Below are 21,355 nucleotides of genomic sequence, written 5' to 3'. Positions count from 1 at the left end.
ATTAGTGCCAATCTGGGATGATTCTGTCCAGAGAGTTGGCGTAAATGGCATGTAAGACAGAGAAGAGGAGAATCTTTTTCTCTGAGTGTCGTGAGTCTTTGGAATCTTCTGCCTGAAAAGGCTGTTATGAGCTGGCAGATGATGTGAGTCGGGTGGAGCAAATCCATAAGGGAAACTTGGTCACGCTATCACAATAATTTTGCAATTTGTATTTATTACGAGAAGATGTGTGCACTGAATTCAGAAGTAAGAAGTCCACCAAGACTTTTAGAGATTTTAAAAACTAGATTAAAATATTTAGTAACAAAATATAAAAGATTTCAAGCACAGACATAAGACTAGAATTACTTAATACAATAACAAATCCTAAAATTCCTAATTAACCTGACCCCCAGTTACACCCCATTTAGGGCAACGGTCCAAAAATAGATTTTAGATTTAAAACAGACCCAGCAAGGTAACACAATACCCACTTGGCAGTGGAATTCCAAATGGCTTCTCCCCAACTTCAGTGTTGTTATACAGCAGAATTATACACATGCGGCTGGAGGCTTCATTAAGGCTATTTCACACACTCCTGTTAGATCTTACATGGCCTTCTCCCACATAGCCCTTCAATCTCCTTATATATGTTTCTCTCTGTTTAATATGTAAATTCTATTGTTCCATATGTCTTTGAAACTGTATCTTCCTCATAATATAAAAACTTTCACGCTGCCAATATTCTCAGTAACCTTTGGGAAAAATAAACACACTCCTCAGCCCTGCTTATCTGGTTAGTTGTAAACAGACTAAGATTCATTTGAAATCCAAATATCTTCACTTATTTTAAAATGCAAACTCCCTTCACACCTTACAGGCTAAGCCAATATCCATATTTACTCATTAGCATGTCAGGCACCTAGCTTCTTTTGATGATTTTAAGCTTGCAGAGTACTTGACTCTAAATGTAATTAAATCACAGACACAGACCCAACTATACTTACCCCCATAAACCTACTTCACAATAAACCAAAAAAAATTATGAAAGTTATTATGCTTCCTTCACAAGGCAGTGGGAGCAGAGCCTATGAATATTTTTAAGACAGAGCTAGATAGATTCTTGATTAACTAGGGGATGAAAGGCTATCAGGGAAAGGCGAGAATGTGGGGTTGAAGTTACAGTCAGATCAGCCATGATCTTATTGAATGGCGGAGCAGGCTCGAGGGGCTGAGTGGCCTACTCCTGCTCCTGTTTGTATGTTTGTCTGAACTGGTTTTGTATACCTTAAAATGGAACTCCAGTTCGGACCAGTACCAGTCTTATTGGCTTTTTCTTCCGGGTTTGTCCAGGTGCAGGATGGATCCTTTGAGGCTGAGGACTTCTTTAACATTGACCCCCTGGTAGAATGGTGGGTTTATCTGCTTACCACAGGATTGAAGTCTTTGCATGGGGTCAGTATTGTCTTGACCTGTGAATGGATGATCTCACTCTCTCACACAGCGAGACTCTGTGTCTACAATCAGAACCAATTTGTCATTCTTTTGATTCCTAGCTCTCGCCCTCTTCTCTGGAATATACTGTTTTTGCTAATCTTTGTAGAAAAGACATCAACAAACATGCCCCTCACATCGACTCAAAACAGCAACAGACACACTCCAACATTTACAGCACACACTGGCCAGCACATGCACACTGTCTCTCTTTCTCTCATGCATAAACGCACACACACACACTTACATAAAATCACACGCACTCTCAAACACACCCACACACTCTCACACATACAATCTCACACCTACACTCTCACACTCACACACACTCACTCACAGACTCTCTCCGCACATTCACACACACCCACACACATTCTCTCACACACACACCCTCGTACACCCACACTGTCTCACACACGCACACACATACACCCTCATTCACACACACTCGCACGCACATACACTCTCATTCACAGTCTCACACACACACTCTCTCATGCATACACTCACAAACGCACATACACATTCTCACACACCCTCTCTCACACACACATTCTCACACACCCTCTCTCACACACACATTCTCACACACACTCTCATTCACACGCACACACTCACATGCACATACTGACACACAGTTACATACACACTCACACAAGCACACACACACATTCTCACACACACATACTCTCTCACACATACACTCTCAATCACACACATACACACTCCCTCTCACATACTGTCACACACATGCACACCCACACACACACCCACACTCACAGACACACACTCACACATACACTCTCATTCACACACACACACACACACTGACACACTCAGACACACACACAAACACTCTCATATTCACATACACATACACATTCTCACACACACTCAAGCACACATTCTCTCACACATACACTCTCATTCACATACACACAGGCACACTCTCATTCATACACACACACTCTCACACGCACACTCTCACACTCATTCTCATACACTCTCACACACTCTCACACATACACTCTCATTCACACACACTCACATTCTCATTCACACACACACACAGCACATTCTCACATGCATACACACTCACAAACACACTCTCTCACACGCACACTCTCTCACACACACACACATACCCTGGACATACACACTCTCCCCCACACACTCAAACACACACATACACACACTCTTACACAGGCTCTCACACATACACTCTCATTTACACATACATACTCTCTCACACACACACATAATGACACACAATCACTCACACACACACTCACACAAACATAAACACTCTCTCACATTCACACACACACACACACATATTCTCACACACACTCATGCACACATTCTCTCACACATACACTCTCATTCACATACACACAGGCACACTCTCGTTCACACACACATACACACACACACACACACACTCACACACACACATACAGACTCTCTCACACACTCTCATCCACACTCTCTCACACACAGACACACTCTCTCTCACACACTCATTCACACGCACACACACACACACACACACACACACACACACAGGCACGCTCTCCACACACACACACATACACACACACACTCTCACATGCACACTGTCACACTCATGCACATACACTCTCATTGACACACACACTCACATTCTCATTCACACACACGCACACACTCGCATACACACTCTCTCTCACACACACTCTCTCACACACCTGGACATACACACTCTTCCCCACACTCTCAAACACATACACACACACACCCTTACACACGCTGTTACACATACATTCATTTGCACACACACGCTCACACGCACACACTCTCACCCACAAGCACACACACACTCTCTCACACACACAAACACACATACTCACACACACTGACACTCAGGCACAGACTCACACACTTACACTCAGGCATACACTTAAGCAAGCACACACACACACGCACTCGCACACCTTCTCATTCACACTCACACTCATGTACTCTCATTCACACACACACATGCATATTCTCACACACATACACACTCGCATACACACTCTCACATACATGGACATACACACTCTCTCACATACACTCAAACACACACATGCGCATATGCACATACTCACCCTCTCACACACATGCACACGCACAACACACTCACATAACACACTCTCACACATTCACGCTTACACACTCTCACACATACACCCTAATTTGCATGCACATGCTCACACACACAGACAGACACATATACTCACACACAGAGTCACACACACACACACACACACACACACACACAGTCATTCACACACTTACACTCAGGCATACACACATATTCTCATTCACACACACTGTCATTCACACACACACACACTCAGGCATATTCTCATACACACTCTGTCACACACACACTCTCTCACACGCACACACACACACTCTCCCACACACTCTCTCACACGCACACACACACACACTCTCCCACACACTCTCACACACGGATGCACACACACTCTCCCACACACTCTCACACACGGACACACACACACTCTCACACACACTCTCACACGGACACACACACACTCTCCCACACACTCTCACACGCACACACACACACTCTCCCACACACTCTCACACACGGACACACACACACTCTCCCACACACTCTCACACACGGTCATGCACACACTCTCCCACACACTCTCACACACGGACATGCACACACTCTCCCACACACTCTCACACACGGACATGCACACACTCTCCCGCACACTCTCACACACGGACACACACACACACTCTCCCACACACACTCTCACACATGGACATGCACACACACTCTCCTACACACACTCTCACACACGGACATGCACACACTCTCCCACACACCCTCACACACGCACACACACACACTCTCCCACACACTCTCCCACACACTCTCACACACACACACACACACACACTCTGCCACACACTCTCACACACGCACACACACACACTCTCCCACACACTCTCACACACGCACACACACACACACTCTCCCACACACTTTCACACACGCACACACACACACTCTCCCACACACTCTCACACACGCACACACACACACTCTCCCACACACTCTCCCACACGCACACACACACACTCTCACACACGGACACACACACACTCTCCCACACACTCTCACACACACACACACACACACACACACACACACACTCTCCCGCACACACTCAAACATACACATGCACACACACACACACTCTCACACACATGCACACACACAACATGCTCACGTAACACACTCTCACACATTCACACTCACACACTCTCACACACGCCCTCACACATACACCCTCATTTGCACGCACACACTCACACACACTCACACACAAACACATATACTCACATACAGTCACTCACACACACACGCACACACATAGTCACTCACATACTTACACTCCGGCATACACTCACACACTTACACTCAGGCATACACACACACACACACACACACACACACACAGCACACTCTCACACATTCACACTCACATACTTTTGCACACACATTCTCTCACGCATATACTCTCATTCACACACACGCTCTTAGACACACTCATACGCATACTCTCTCACACACACGCACACTTGCATATACACTGTCACACTCACACACACTCTCACACATACACTGTCACACTCAGACACACACATACACATAGGCATGCACACACATGCACACTCACACTCTCACACATACACACACATACACACATACTCACATGTTCACACACACACACGCATACGCACACATACATTCTCATTCACACACACACACACATACACACAGAGTCTCACTGGCAGACACTCTCACACACATACACTCACACACATATTCTTACACACCCACACTCACCACACACCCACATTCACCACACTCTCACACACACTCTCTCACACACACACTGTCACACACACTCACACATGCAGTCTCACACATATGCTCTCATTCACACACACAGATACACACAGACACACTCTCACACTCACACATACTCTTCTCACACACAGACACACACACAGACACACACACACACACACACACACACACACACTTTCCTGCAATGACCCTTGTCCACTTGTGTTGAGGTTAATTTTAACATTTGCCTTCCCAACACACACTGGGGATCGATTCCCAAAGTGTCCGGACCATGTCTTCTGCTGTGCCTCATTCTAAATATCCAGAATTCCTATAAGCTCAACACTTCATGTGGGATATTTACTGAGTCACAAAGAGACTGGGAAACCACCTGCTGAACGTACAGTGCCCCTCACATCACAAGCACAGTAAGAGCTCTGGGTGTCAGCCCCAGACATTCCAATTCCCGAGTACCGGCTATAAATAATAAAATGGAGAGGAGATAGTCACACAGACAGCATCACTAAATCTGAGACTGGAAACAGAAGGTGATATTAATGAGCAGGTGTTTGTTGCACATGGGACCAAAGATATCACCTCGGTCCCCAGGAAAACAGTGAACCGAGGAATGGGATAAATCGGATTGTGAGCCGCTGAAATGCCGAAAGCCTGGGAGCTGGGCTCCTGCCCTGTGGGTTGTGTGTGGCTGTGGATTGGACACTAAGTGTTGTGTGTTTGCCTCACCAGGTCTGTAAATATGATTATGTGGAGGTTCACAGTGGCCTGTCCTCAGAAACCAAACTACATGGCAGATTCTGTGGCTCCGAGAAACCTGAGGTCATCACGTCCCAGTTCAACAACATGAGGATCGAGTTTAAATCCGACAACACCGTGTCCAAGAAAGGATTCAAGGGCCATTTCTTTGCAGGTGAGTCTGGCCTGGTCAGCAGGGCCTAACCCAGCAGGAGGCTCACAGTGGCCTCCATTCCTCAAAGCGATTGAGCAGGTGGGCAAGAGTGGAGCAGGCAGCAAGAAAGACCCCCCAGAACAACAGCAAATACATTGTATGTGGTTTAGATTTCGAGGTCAGATCATTTTGATACTATTCTGACTCCCGAGGTAGGAACTGGGCACCTCAACCTCAGTAAAGACACCGAGTGCCCAGCTTATTGGCCGCTTGGGTAAAAGCTGAGTCGAGGTGCCCAGGACCCACCTGAAACCTGTGTGAGGCCCTATTCCTGAAATGGGGCTGCCCTGAATGTGCCTTTGTCTCCGCACTGACCACTCGATGGGCCTAAAGGGACCACTGCAGACTTCCAACAAAAGGTTTGTCTTTAAAGAAATATTCCAGTTGGCCCCACAGCAGCCCAGCAGGATCCCACCCATCCACACACGCTCCCGCTGGGTTCCCTGCCAACTATCCCCTCCCACTGATCGACCTTTCACCCCGACTGGCCAAACCTGAGAGCCACAAGGGCCCAGCATTTACACTCACTCGTCCGTGATGTGTTTGATAACACACGGTGACAGTCACAGCACAACAGTCGAATGGCAATGAGGCCTCGTGCTGGTGCTTTACCAAGGAAGGAGTGACTGTACTTTACTGAGGCTGTGCTGGTAAATCTGCACAGAGTGACAGTGCAGCAGAGAATGGGCAGTGACTGTCACAGTGATGGGGGAGGTGACAGTGTTGTGGTGACTGTCTCTCGGTGACGGTGTTGCAGTGACTGTCTCTCAGTGATGCTGTAGCAGTGACTGTCTCTCGGTGACAGTGTTGCGGTGTCTGTCTCTCGGTGACGGTGTTGCAGTGACTGTCTCTCGGTGATGCAGTAGCAGTGACTGTCTCTCGGTGATGGTGTTGCACTGACTGTCTCTAGGTGATGGTGTAGCGGTGACTGTCTCTCGGTGACTGTCTCTCAGTGAAGGTGTTGCAGTGACTGTCTCTCGGTGACAGTGTAGTGGTGACTGTCTCTCGGTGATGGTGTTGCGGTGACTGTCTCTCGGTGACGGTGTTGTGGTGACTGTCTCTAGGTGAGGGTGTTGCAGTGACTGTCTCGAGGTGATGGTGTAGCCGTGACTGTTTCTCGGTGAAGGTGTTGCGGTGACTGTCTCTCGGTGACAGTGTAGCGGTGACGGTGTTGCGGTGACGGTGTAGCAGTGACTGTTTCTCAGTGACAGTGTAGCGGTGATGGTGTTGTGGTGACTGTCTCTAGGTGACAATGTTGCAGTGACTGTCTCTAGGTGGTGGTGTAGCCGTGACTGTTTCTTGGTGACGGTGTTGTGGTGACTGTCTCTAGGTGACGGTGTTGCAGTGACTGTCTCTAGGTGATGGTGTAGCTGTGACTGTTTCTCAGTGACGGTGTTGCGGTGACTATCTCAGTGACGGTGTTGCGGTGACTGTCTCTCAGTGACAGTGTAGCGGTGACTGTCTCGCGGTGACGGTGTAGCGGTGACTGTCTCTGGTGATGGTGTTGCGGTGACTGTTTCTCAGTGACAGTGTAGCGGTGACTGTCTCTCGGTGACGGTGTAGTGGTGACTGTCTCTCGGTGACGGTGTAGCAGTGACTGTCTCTCGGTGACGGTGTTGCGGAGACTGTTTCTCAGTGACGGTGTAGTGGTGACAGTGTTGCGGTGAGGGTTCCTCCTGCACAGTTCCAGCTGTGTTTCTTGCTGATTTACCTTGGCCTCTCTGCTGTGTGTTGACTGTTCGCCCTCCCCTGGACCTCGATCACTCACTTGACTTTCTCCAAGAAGAGCAGCAGATTCTCCTGCTGATAACTAACAATCTCCAAACGTTCCACCTGCAGATAAGGACGAGTGCTCCGTGGACAATGGAGGCTGTCAGCACGAGTGTCTGAACACACTCGGGAGTTACGTCTGTCAGTGTCGCAATGGCTTCATGCTGCACGAGAACGGCCTTGATTGTAAAGAGGGTCAGTGGCTTTGATTCTTCATCTCTCTCGTGGACTCATTTACAGCTTGGCAGCCAGAAATTGCTGTCAGCTCTGCTCTACTGAGGGGGAAGAAGGTTTTATTCAGCCCACTGGCCGATTCACAGAGCCTCTGCTTTAATAATGGGCTGGAAACTCTTCCTTGCTGGAATCTGTGGTTCTCAATTGCTTTGTAGAGAGTGAAGGTGCTTTTATAAAACATCCACAGGCTTCACCTGTAATGATAACTTACATTTTTAATTCCAAAAATATCCCCAAGATGTTTCACAAAGCGATAATAAAAGCAGATGATGAGTCAAAGGAGATATTGGAAGGAGAAAGGAAAAGCTTTTGAAGAGGGTCCTTAAAAGAGGTGGTTAGGGAGAGAATTTTGGAGTAGGAGGGTGGGGCAGCTGAAGGCAGAGATGTCAATGGCTGCGTGAAATGGCCAGACTCCGAGGGACAGAGAGTTGGTTGGGAAGGGATGTCAGGCTGGAGGAGATTCCAGAGATAAGGAGAGGAGAGCTCATTGAAGAATTCAAACACGAGGGGACAAGTTTTAAATACAAAGTGTTCAGGATTGTAAACACGGGAGTGACAGGTCAGTGGGATCAGATGCGCACAGGAGAGCTGTGGAGGATTTTATAGGAAGTGGACGAGGGGAAATGGACCAGGGGAGCATTCAAACCATCGGGTGTGGGATAGCAAAGCCCTGAGGAGGATTTCCCAGGCAGACATGTTAAAGGTGAGGATGTCTTTGTAATGCAGTTTCAGTGAATCAACAGGGTGTGTGTCAGAAGCCAATGATGGCCTTGTGAGTACTCTCAGTTGGTTTCTAATTATCAAATGCGTTTAACACTTACCACAGAAATGGTTTGCTGAATTCAAATTTGTATTTTGGTGGACTGGATGGCACAGTGAGCTCGATGCTGACCTTTAACCTGTGACAAGGCTTCAAATCCAGTCTGCATGAAAGGGGCAGTGAGTTCCTGTGCTGATCTCACAGCTCCTGGTCATTATCCAGTGTCCGTGTGTCTGTGTCTGTGTGTGTGTGCGTGTCTGTGCATATGTTTGTGTGTGTCTGTGTGTGTCTATCTGTGTGTGTGTGTGTGACTGTGTGTGTGTTGGTGTATCTGTGAGTGTGTGTGTGTGTTGGTGTTTGGGTGTGCGTGTCTGTGTGTGTGTGTTTGTGTGTCTGTGTGTGTGTGTCTGTGTGTGTGTGTGACTGTGTGTGTGTGTTGGTGTATCTGTGTCTGTGAGTGTGTGTGTGTGTGTGTGTGAGTGTTGGTGTTTGGGTGTGCGTGTCTGTGTGTTTGTGTGTCTGTGTGTGTGTGTGTGTGTGACTGTGTGTGTGTGTGTTGGTGTTTGGGTGTGCGTGTCTGTGTGTGTGTGTCTGTGTGTTTGTGTGTCTGTGTGTGTGTGTGACTGTGTGTGTGTGTTGGTGTATCTGTGTCTGTGAGTGTGTGTGTGTGTTGGTGTTTGGGTGTGCGTGTTTGTGTGTCTGTGTGTGTGTGTGACTGTGTGTTTGTGTTGGTGTATCTGTGTCTGTGAGTGTGTGTGTGTGTGTTGGTGTTTGGGTGTGCATGTCTGTGTGTGTGTGTCTGTGTGTTTGTGTGTCTGTGTGTGTGTGTGACTGTGTGTGTGTGTTGGTGTATCTGTGTCTGTGAATGTGTGTGTGCGTGTGTTGGTGTTTGGGTGTGCGTGTCTGTGTGTGTGTGTCTGTGTGTTTGTGTGTCTGTGTGTGTGTGTGACTGTGTGTGTGTGTTGGTGTATCTGTGTCTGTGTGTGTGTGTGTGTGTGTGTGTGTTGGTGTTTGGGTGTACGTGTCTGTGGGGGTGTGTGAACATAAAACCGCCCGTGTTCATGGTGCCTTAAACTTATGTTTGCGAGCGCTACATCTTGGTGCTCCCCCCTCATTGGTACCGGCATTGGACACAGCCGGCTGACCCGGCCGTCTTGTTGGCCTTGATGTCCTTGATGGTCATACTCTGGCCAGTGGAGCCTGTGCTGGCCCCACCTGGGAGGGAGTGGCCAGTGCCACAGCCTCATCAGATGCCAGGGTCACTGGCAGAGGAGCAGAGGAGCTGGTGCCATCATCCAGAGCACCATGAGAGGAGCTCGCCAATGTGAGGTCACTCTGGACCTCCCTGCTCACCATTGATGGATGGGCACCTAGCTGGGGTACTGGGTGCCTCATCCATCTCCCACATTGACACTGACCACCTGAGGTCAGTACCTGTGTGAGGGCTGCAGGTCCGAGTGCAACCCCAGGAACCCCTCACTCTGTTCCTGCAGTTGCCTCTCCATGAGAATTGCCACTCTCTCAATGGAGGAGGCAGTGCGCTCGGCCATGATGGTCAATGCGGTGCTCACGCTCTGAATGGACTCTTCCATCACGGAGACCATGGCGCACTGACCCTCATGGATCTCCACCAGATCCTCCCGCACATCCCACTGGACATCCAGCATCTGCTGCCTAATGGACGACTCCAGAGGCTCATCATCAGCCTTCGACTGAGCACCATCCTGGTCCCCAGCACTCCTCCGTCTGCCAGCGCCCTGGGCACACTCTACCTCCACCTGCACCTCGAGTGTGAAGTGCCCTCACCAATGTGCACCGAGATATTAGCCGCCGCTCTAATGCCCACCGAGGTGCTGGTATCTGCGCTGGTGCCTGCTTCAGAGGGTGGGTGTGAAGCAGGTGCATGGGGAGCATGGTTATCCTCCGGGGTCAGGGTGGCCCTTCAGGGTCCTGAGTGCGAGCGCCTGCTGGTGAACCTAAAAGGGAAAACAAAGTCATGTCATTGGTTAAAGTCATCACCCTGTCACTGTGCATGCCAGGCACCCTGGTGAGACAATGGAGATCTGCATCACGGTGCCCTTGTCTTCCAATGATCAATGGGGACTCCAGGTTCGAGGCTCCCATCAATGAAGAGACTAAACCACAATCTGAAACTCTCACCTCTGTGCACAGCACTCTTACCTTCGTCTAGCACCCCCACCTCTCCATGCCCGGTTGCCTGGGGAATGTGCCGGCTCTCGAGCTCGAGGGCCTCCTGTTCTAACCTGGTGAGCAGCAGCAGAGTGGGCAGGGCCTCAGCTTCTCTGATTGGTTATGGGCTGTCTTGTCCTGAAAGGGCAGAGGAGCGTTGATGAGTCCACTCTCTACCTGCAGCGCCATTGCAGCCTGGACAACCCCAGCTGAGGAGCACCTCACAGGGCACATCCGAGTCGTGGCCCTCAAGCCGCAAGACACTCAGTCCAAGCAGCCAGGGCTCACCCCCTTGGCCAGCTCCGGTGTGATTGACAGTTGGCACCCAGACTCTAGCACCCCTGAGGTCCACGGGGGGATGGCCAGACATTAACACTTCTGCACGCTGACCCACGCCAACACGGAACTCACCCTTCCTGAGAGCAGCAGGTCATTAAACCACTTCACCATTTCTGCCACCTCCTCCCTTGCCCTCTTGGTGAGGTGCAGTGGCCTCCCCCTCCCATCTCTGGGGGCAGGGGGGGGGGCCCTCCTGGCAGCCGCCTCCTCCAAGAGGCACACACACGAGGCACTCATCAGAAAACTGGCGGGACCAAGTGCCCACCTGACCTTACCCCAGGCCTGACATTTGTTGACACACATGACTGCATCGTCTGTCTCAGTGGCATCCAGAGGCCCCTGTGGGGCTGCCCAGGCCTTCATTATACCAGCCTCCCGGTCACCATTGGACCCAGTGGCTAGCAGGCCCCCACCCATACTCCGAACCCCCTGGCCAGTGCGGTGCCACATTTCACGCTGGGTGGGCCTTAATTGGATCAACAATGTGAAATCACAGTCGGGTCACGGTCCCTTTACCAGCTGCTCCTGGGCGTGCCCACCCACAGTGCCCACCCACCCTGCCCACCCACAGTACCCACCCACCCTCCCCGCCCACAGTGCCCACCCACAGTGCCCACCCACCCTGCCCACCCACCCTGCCCACCCACAGTACCAACCCACCCTCCCCGCCCACAGTGCCCACCCACAGTGCCCACCCACCCTGCCCACCCACCCTGCCCACCCACAGTGCCCACCCACTGTGCCCACCCACAGTGCGCACCCACCCTGCCCACCCACCCTGCCCACCCACAGTGCCCACCCACTGTGCCCACCCACCCTGCCCACCCACCCTGCCCACCCACAGTGCCCACCCACTGTGCCCACCCACAGTGCGCACCCACCCTGCCCACCCACAGTGCCCACCCACTGTGCCCACCCACATTGTGCACCCACCCTGCCCACCCACTGTGCCCACCCACAGTGTGCACCCACCCTGCCCACCCACAGTGCCCACCCACAGTGTGCACCCACCCTGCCCACCCACAGTGCGCACCCACCCTGCCCACCCACCCTGCCCACCCACTGTGCCTGCCTGACAAGGGCAAAATTCAGCCGTGTGTGTGTGGGAGTGGGAGTGGGTTTGGTGTGTGCATGTGAGTGTTGGGGTGGGTGTGTTGGTGAGTGTGTGTGTGTGTGTGGGTGTGTTTGGGCTTTGTGTGTGTGTGTGTGTGTGTGTGTGTGTGTGTGCGTGTTGGTTTGTGTGTGTGTGTGTGTGTGTGTGTGCGTTGGTTTGTGAGTGTGCGTGTGTGTTGCTGCCTGTGAGTGTTGTTGCATTTGTGGGTGAGTTGGTGTGTGGATAGGTGTGTGTGCGTGGATTGTGGGTGTGTGTGTGGGTATGTGTATTGGTGTGTGTGAATGGGGCTGTGTGTATGTGTGCGTTGGTTTGTGTGTAGAAACAAAAACTAGGAGCAGGAGTAGGCCATTCGGCCCTTCGAGCCTGCTCCGCCATTCATTATGATCATGGCTGATCATCCAACTCAATAGCCTGCTCCCGCTTTCTCCTCATACCCTTTGATCTCTTTCGCCCCAAGAGCTATATCTAACTCCTTCTTGAAAACATACAATGTTTTGGCCTCAAAGACTTTCTGTGGTAGCAAATTCCACAGGCTCGCCACTCTCTGGGTGAAGAGATTTCTCCTCATCTCAGTCCTAAATGGTCTACCCCATATCCTCAGACTGTGACCCCTGGTTCTGGACTCTCCCACCATCGGGAACATCCTTCCTGCATCTACCCTGTCTAGTCCTGTTAGGATTTGATAGATTTCTATGAGATCCCCCCTCATTCTTCTGAACTCCAGCGAATATAATCCTAATCAACTCAACCTGTCTTCATATGTCAGTCCTGCCATCCCAGAAATCAGTCTGGTAAACCTTCGCTGCACTCCCTCTATAGCAAGAACATCCTTCCTCAGATAAGGAGACCAAAACTGCACACAATATTCCAGGTGTGGTCTCACCAAGGCCCTGTACAATTGCAGCAAGACATCCCTGTTCCTGTACTTGAATCCTCTGGCTATGAAGGCCAACGTACCATTTGCCTTCTTTACCGCCTGCTGCACCTGCATGCTTACCTTCAGCGACTGGTATACAAGGACACCCAGGTCTCGTTGCACATTCCCCTCTCTCATTTTATAGCCGTTCAGATAATAATCTGCCTTCCTGTTTTTGCTACCAAAGTGGATAATCTCACATTTATCCACATTATACTGCATCTGCCATGCATTTGCCCACTCACTCAGCTTGTCCAAATCACACTGAAGCATCTCTGCATCCTCCTCACAGCTCACCCTCCCACCCAGCTTTGTGTCATCTGCAAATTTGGAGATATTACATTTAGTTCCCTCATCTAAATCGTTAATATATTTTGTGAATAACTGGGGTCCCAGCACCGATCCCTGCGGTACCCCACTATTCACTGCCTGCCATTCAGAAAAAGACCCGTTTATTCCTACTCTTTGTTTCCTGTCTGCCAACCAGTTTTCTATCCATCTCAATGCACTACCCCCAATCCCATGTGCTTTAATTTTACACGCTAATCTCTTATGTGGGACTTTGTCGAAAGCCTTCTGAAAGTCCAAGTAAACCACATCCACTGGCTCCCCCTCATCAATTCTACTAGTTACATCCTCAAAAAAATTCCAGTAGATTTGTCAAGCATGATTTCCCTTTCATAAATCCATGCTGACTCTGTCCAATTCTGCCACTGTTTTCCACGTGCTCAGCTATTAAATCTTTCATAGTGGGTTCTAGAATTTTCCCCACTACTGACGTCAGGCTGTCTGGTCTATAATTCCCTGTTTTCTCTCTACCTCCCTTTTTAAATAGTGAGATTAAATTAGCTACCTTCCAATCTGTAGGAACTGTTCCAGAGTCTATAGAATCTCAGAAGATGAGCACCAATGCATCCACTATTTCTAGGTCCGCTTCCTTAAGTACTCTGGGATGTAGATTATCAGGCCCCAAGGATTTATTGACCTTCAAACCCATCAATTTCCCCAACATCATTTGCTTGATGAAAGCAAAAAACTGCGGATGCTGGAAATCCAAAACAAAAACAAAAATACCTGGAAAAACTCAGCAGGTCCGACAGCATCTGCGGAGAGGAACACAGTTAACGTTTCGAGTCCGAATGACTCTTCAACAGACTTCATTTGCTTGATGCTTGTTATGGACAAGGAAAGAGACAAGTTGCAAAAAAATGTTTTGGATTAGGGAGAGTAGATTTTAGTAAAATAAGGCAGGATCTGGCCAAGGTAGACTGGGGACAGTTACTTGTGGGGAAATCTACAGAGGAACAGTGGGGGGTGTTCAAAAAGGAAATGGGGAGGGTACAGGCTCAACATGTTCCCTCTACAGTGATAGGAAGGAGTAACAAGCCCAGAGAACCATAGATGACCAGAGATATTCAGGTTATAGTGAGAAGGAAAAGCGAGGCTCTTAGCAGGTACAAGGGAAGCAAATCAGCAGAGGTATTAGTGGAGTACAGAAAGTGCAGGGTGGAGCTTAAGAAAGCAATTAGGAGAGCAAAGAGGGGATATGAGAAAACTCTGGCTGGTAAAAGTAGGGAAAATCCCAAGATATTCTATAAGCATATCAATGGGAAGAGGATAACCAGGGAAAGAGTAGGACCCATAAGGGACCAAGGGGGCAATCTATGGGTGGAGCCAGAGGACATCACCAGGGTGTTGAATGAATACTTCACATTCGTCTTCACCCAAGAGAATGAGGATGAAGGTATCGAACCCAGGGAGAGAGACTGCGAGGTTCTTAAGCAAATTGATATAGGGAGTGACAAGTTATTGGAGATGTTGGCAGGCTTAAAAGTGGACAAATCTCCAGGTCCAGATGATTTGTCCCAGACTGCTAAGGGAGGCAATGGAGGAGATCACAGGGGCTCTGACCCAAATTTTTAATTCCTCTCTGGCCACAGGGGAGGTGCTAGAGGACTGGAGAACAGCTAGTGTAGTTCCGCTGTTTAAGAAGGGTTGTACAGATAAGCCAGGGAACTACAGGCCAGTGAGTCTCACGTCAGTGGTAGGGAAACTATTGGAGAAAATTCTGAAGGAGAGTATCTATCTCCACTTGGAGAGGCAAGGTTTGATCAGGGATAGTCAGCGTGGCTTTGTCAGAGGGAGGTCATGCCTAACAAATTTGATTGAATTTTTTGAGGAGGTAACCAGGTGTGTAGATGAGGGTAGTGTAGTTGATGTAGTTTATATAGATTTCAGCAAAGTCTTTGACAAGGTCCCACATGGGAGACTTATAAAGAAGGCAAATGTACATGGGATACAGGGTAATTTGATAAGGTGGATTCAAAATTGGCTTAGTTGTAGGAGGCAGAGGGTGATGACAGAAGGATGCTTTAATGACTGGAAGCCAGTGTCCAGTGGCGTACCACAGGGATCTGTGCTGGGTCCCCTATTATTTGTCATATATATAAACGACATAGATGACTATGTGGGGGGTAGGATTAGTAAGTTTGTGGATGACACAAAGATTGGCCGGGTGGTTATCAGTGAGGTTAAGTGTTTTGGGCTACAGGAAAATATAGATGGGATGGTCAAATGGGCAGATAAGTGGCAGATGGATTTTAACCCTGAAAAGTGTGAAGTGAGACACTTTGGAAGGAGTAACTTGACAAGGAAGTATTCAATGAACGGCATGGCACTAGGAAGTTCTGAGGAACAAAGGGACCTTGGCGTGTGTGTCCATAGATCTCTGAAGGTGGAGGGGCATGTTAGTGGGGTGGTGAAAAAGGCATATGGGACACTTGCCTTTGTCAATTGAGGCATAGATTGCAAAAATAAGGAGACCATGCTGGAGTTGTATAGAACCTTGGTGAGGCCACAGCTGGAGTACTGTGTGCAGTTCTGGTCGCCACATTATAGGAAGGATGTGATTGCACTGGAGGGGGTGCAGAGGAGATTCACCAGGATGTTTCCTGGGATGAAACATTTAAGTTATGAAGTAAGGTTGGATAGACTTGGGTTGTTTTCGTTGGAGCAGGGAAGACTGAGGGGTGACCTGATCGAGGTGTACAAGATTATGAGGGGCATGGACAGGGTGGATAGGGAGCAGCTGTTCCCCTTAGTTGAAGGGTCAGTCACAAGGGGGCATAAGTTCAAGATGAGGGGCAGGAAGTTTAGGGGGGATGTGAGGAAAAACTTTTTTACCCAGAGGGTGGTGAGGGTCTGGAATGCGCTGCCTGGGAGGGTGGTGGAGGCGGGTTGCCTCACATCCTTTAAAAAGTACCTGGATGAGCACTTGGCACATCATAACATTCAAGGCTATGGGCCAAGTGCTGGTAAATAGGATTAGGTAGGTAGGTCAGGTGTTTCTCATATGTCGGTGCAGACTCGATGGGCCAAAGGGCCTCTTCTGCACTGTGATTCTGTGATCATTTCCCTACTAACATTGATTTATTTCAGTTCCTCCCTCTCACTAAACCCTGTGTTCCCCAACATTTCTGATATGGTATTAGTGTCCTCCTTTGGGAAGACAGAACCAAAGTATGTATTTAGTTGGTCAGCCATTTCTTTGTTCCCCATTATACATTCCCCTGTTTCTGACTGTAAGGGACCTACATTTGTCTTCACCAATCTTTTTCTCTTCACATACCTACAGAAACTTTTACAGTCTTTTATGTTCCCCGCAAGCTTACTCTCGTACTCTAGTTTCCCCTTCTTAATCAATCCCTTGGTCCTCCTTTGCTGAATTCTAAACGGCTCCCAATCCTTAAGTCTGTTGTTTTTTTTTAACCAATTTGTATGTCTCTTCCTTGGATCTGATACTATCTATAATTTCCCTTATAAGCCATGGTTTGACCACCTTTCCTGTTTTACTTCTGTGCCAGACAGGAATAGACAATGTGGTCTCCTTTACATTGGAGATACCAAACGCAGACTGGGTGACCGCTTTGCAGAACACCTTCGGTCTGTCCGCAAGCATTACCCAGACCTCCCTGTCCTTTGCCATTTTAACACTCCACCCTGCTCTCTTGCCCACATGTCTGTCCTTGGCTGGCTGCATTGTCCCAGTGAAGCTCAACTCAAACTGGAGGAACAGCACCTCATCTTCCGACTAGGCACTTTACAGCCTTCCAGACTTAATCATGAACTCTCTCCTCCATCCCCACCCCCTTTCCGATCCCCCTTTTTCCAATAATTTATCATTTTTTTTACAAATATATTTTTCTTTTCTCTCCTATTTTTAAATTTATTTTGATCTATTGTTTCATCTCCACCTTTTAGCCCATTTCGATCCCTTCCCCCCACCCCATCCCCACTAGGGCAATCTGCCACTAGCTTGTCCTGCTTGCTACCCTTAATGTCCCCATTAGCACATTCCTTAGATAATATGACCACCGTCAACACCCCTTTGTCCTTTTATCTCTTCTTGGCCTCCACCTATCACTGGCCCTCTTTCAAGCTCTACCTGTCCCACCCCCCTCTACCAGCTTATATTTCATCCTATTTCTATATGGCTTAGTTCTGATGAAGGGTCATACCGACTCGAAACGTCAATTGTATCCCTCTCCACAGATGCTGTCAGACCTGCTGAGTTTTTCCAGGTATTTTTGTTTTTGTTATAGGAATAAACAATTGTTGCAGTTCACCCGTGCGCTCTTTGAACATTTGCCATTGTCTATCCACCATCATCCCTTTAAGTAACGTTTCCCAATCCATCATAGCCAACTCGCGTCTCATACCATCGTAGTTTCTTTTATTAAGATTCAGGACCCTAGTGTGTGTTTTGGTGTGTGTGAGTGTTGGTGTGTGTGTGGGTGTGTGAGCGTTGGTGTGTGTGTCAGTGTATTAGTGTTGCTGTGTGTGTTCGTGTGTCGGTGTGCGTTGTTGAGTGTGTTGGGGTGTGTGTGTGGGTGTGTTGGTGTGTAAGTGAGTTTGGTGTGAGTGTATGAGTATCGGTGTGAGTGTGTTTAGTTAGTGAGTGTTGGTGGGTGTGATTGTGTGAGTGTCCATATAAGTGTGGGTGTGTTGGTGTGAGTGTATGTGTTGGTGTGAGTATGCTTGAGTGTTGGTGTGTGAGAGTGTTGGTGTATGTGTGTGTTGGTGTGTGAGTGTTGGGCGTGTGTTGGTGTGTGTGAGTGTTGGTGTGTGTGTGTTGGTGTGTGCGAGTGTTGGTGTGTGAGTGTTGGGCGTGTGCTGGTGTGTGTGAGTGTTGGTGTGTGAGTGTTAGTGTGTGAGTGTTGGTGTGTGAGTGTTGGTGTGTATGTGTTGGTGTGTGTGAGTGTTGGGCGTGTGTGAGTGTTGGTGTGTGAGTGTTGGTGTGTGTGTGTTGGGTGTGAGTGGTGGTGTGTGTGTTGGTGTGTGTAAGTGTTGGGCGTGTGTGAGTGTTGGTGTGTGAATGTTGGTGAGAGTGTTGGTGTGTATGAGTGTTGGTGTGTGAGAGTGTTGGTGTGTGAGAGTGTTGGTGAGAGTGTTGGTGTGTGTGAGTGTTGGTGTGTGAATGTTGGTGACAGTGTTGGTGTGTGTGAGTGTTGGTGAGAGTGTTGGTGTGTGTGAATGTTGGTGTGTATGAGTGTTGGTGTGTGAATGTTGGTGTGTATGAGTGTTGGTGAGAGTGGTGGTGTGTGTGAGTGTTGGTGTGTATGAGTGTTGGTGAGAGTGTTGGTGTGTGTGAGTGTTGGTGTGTATGAGTGTTGGTGAGAGTGTTGGTGTGTGTGAATGTTGGTGTGTGAATGTTAGTGGGTATGAGTGTTGGTGAGAGTGTTGGTGTGTGTGAGTGTTGGTGTGTATGAGTGTTGCTGTGTGAATGTTGGTGTGTATGAGTGTTGGTGAGAGTGTTGGTGTGTATGAGTGTTGATGTGTGAGTGTTGGTGGGTATGAGTGCTGGTGAGAGTGTTGGTGTGTGTGAGTGTTGGTGTGTGAATGTTGGTGTGTATGAGTGTTGGTGAGAGTGTTGGTGTGTGTGAGTGTTGGTGTGTGTGAGTGTTGGTGTATGAATGTTGGTGTGTATGAGTGTTGGTGAGAGTGTTGGTGTGTGTGAGTGTTGGTGTGTGAGTGGTGGTGTGTGTGAGTGTTGGTGTGTATGAGTGTTGGTGTGTGAGTGTTGGTGGGTATGAGTGTTGGTGAGAGTGTTGGTGTGTGTGAGTGTTGGTGTGTATGAGTGTTGGTGTGTGAATGTTGGTGTGTATGAGTGTTGGTGAGAGTGTTGGTGTGTGTGAGTGTTGGTGTGTATGAGTGTTGGTGTGTGAATGTTGGTGTGTATGAGTGTTGGCGAGAGTGTTGGTGTGTGTGAGTGTTGGTGTGTATGAGTGTTGGTGAGAGTGTTGGTGTGTGTGAGTGTTGGTGTGTGAATATTGGTGTGTGTGAGTGTTGGTGTGTGAATGTTGGTGAGAGTGTTGGTGTGTGTGAGTGTTGGTGTGTATGAGTGTTGGTGAGAGTGTTGGTGTGTGTGAGTGTTGGTGTGTATGAGTGTTGGTGTGTGAATGTTGGTGTGTATGAGTGTTGGTGAGAGTGTTGGTGTGTGTGAGTGTTGGTGTGTGAGTGTTGGTGTGTGTGAGTGTTGGTGTGTGAATGTCGGTGAGAGTGTTGATGTGTGTGAGTGTTGGTGTGTGAGTGGTGGTGTGTGTGAGTGTTGGTGAGAGTGTTGGTGTGTGTGAGTATTGGTGTGTATGAGTGTTGGTGTGTGAATGTTGGTGAGAGTGTTAGTGTGTGTGAGTGTTGGTGTGTGAATGTTGGTGAGAGTGTTGGTGTGTGTGAGTGTTGGTGTGTGTGAGTGTTGGTGTGTGAATGTTGGTGAGAGTGTTGGTGTGTGTGAGTGTTGGTGTGTGAATGTTGGTGAGAGTGTTGGTGTGTATGAGTGTTGGTGTATGAATGTTGGTGTGTGAGTGTTGGTGTGTGTGAGTGTTGGTGTGTGAATGTTGGTGAGAGTGTTGATGTGTGTGAGTGTTGGTGTGTGAGTGGTGGTGTGTGTGAGTGTTGGTGAGAGTGTTGGTGTGTGTGAGTATTGGTGTGTATGAGTGTTGGTGTGTGAATGTTGGTGAGAGTGTTGGTGTGTATGAGTGTTGGTGTGTGAATGTTGGTGAGAGTGTTGGTGTGTGTGAGTGTTGGTGAGAGTGTTGGTGTGTGTGAGTGTTGGTGTGTATGAGTGTTGGTGTATGAATGTTGGTGTGAGTGTTGGTGTATGTGAGTGTTGGTGTGTGTGAGTGTTGGTGTGTGAATGTTGGTGAGAGTGTTGGTGTGTGTGAGTGTTGGTGAGAGTGTTGGTGTGTGTGAGTGTTGGTGTGTATGAGTGTTGGTGTGTGAATGTTGGTGGGTATGAGTGTTGGTGAGAGTGTTGGTGTGTGTGAGTGTTGGTGTGTGTGAGTGTTGGTGAGAGTGTTGGTGTGTGTGAGTGTTGGTGTGTATGAGTGTTGGTGTGTGAATGTTGGTGGGTATGAGTGTGGGTGAGAGTGTTGGTGTGTGTGAGTGTTGGTGTGTGTGAGTGTGCCTAAGTGTGAATCTCTATTACTGGAACACTCAGGGGTGGGAATGAACATGTGTGATACTCTTCTCAATGAAGTAGCTCACTCACACTCTGCTGGATAATGGGAGGTTGCAGAGATCTCTGAGGCCAGAATGGACTCCAGCAGGTAACTGACTGTGTCACTCTGCTGTCTATATGCTAAAATGTTGAAGTTCTAAATTGAATTTACATAAAG

General features: G+C 48.7%; 1 protein-coding gene across 1 annotated transcript in view; it reads left to right on the top strand.

Annotated features, from left to right (window-relative positions):
- LOC121270718 (tolloid-like protein 2) overlaps window positions 1-21,355 on the top strand; it is a 689,999-nt gene that overhangs the window by 660,677 nt on the left and 7,967 nt on the right. The window contains exons 16-17 of the mRNA XM_041176081.1: window positions 6,140-6,320; window positions 8,199-8,324. Of these exons, the coding sequence (XP_041032015.1) occupies window positions 6,140-6,320; window positions 8,199-8,324 (307 nt within the window). The remainder of the gene's footprint in view (window positions 1-6,139; window positions 6,321-8,198; window positions 8,325-21,355) is intronic.

This window comes from Carcharodon carcharias, chromosome 28 (assembly GCF_017639515.1).
Source record: "Carcharodon carcharias isolate sCarCar2 chromosome 28, sCarCar2.pri, whole genome shotgun sequence".
Taxonomy (NCBI): domain Eukaryota; kingdom Metazoa; phylum Chordata; class Chondrichthyes; order Lamniformes; family Lamnidae; genus Carcharodon; species Carcharodon carcharias.
The sequence above is the reverse complement of the archived record's forward strand: the minus strand, read 5'-3'. Positions and strand labels throughout refer to the sequence as shown.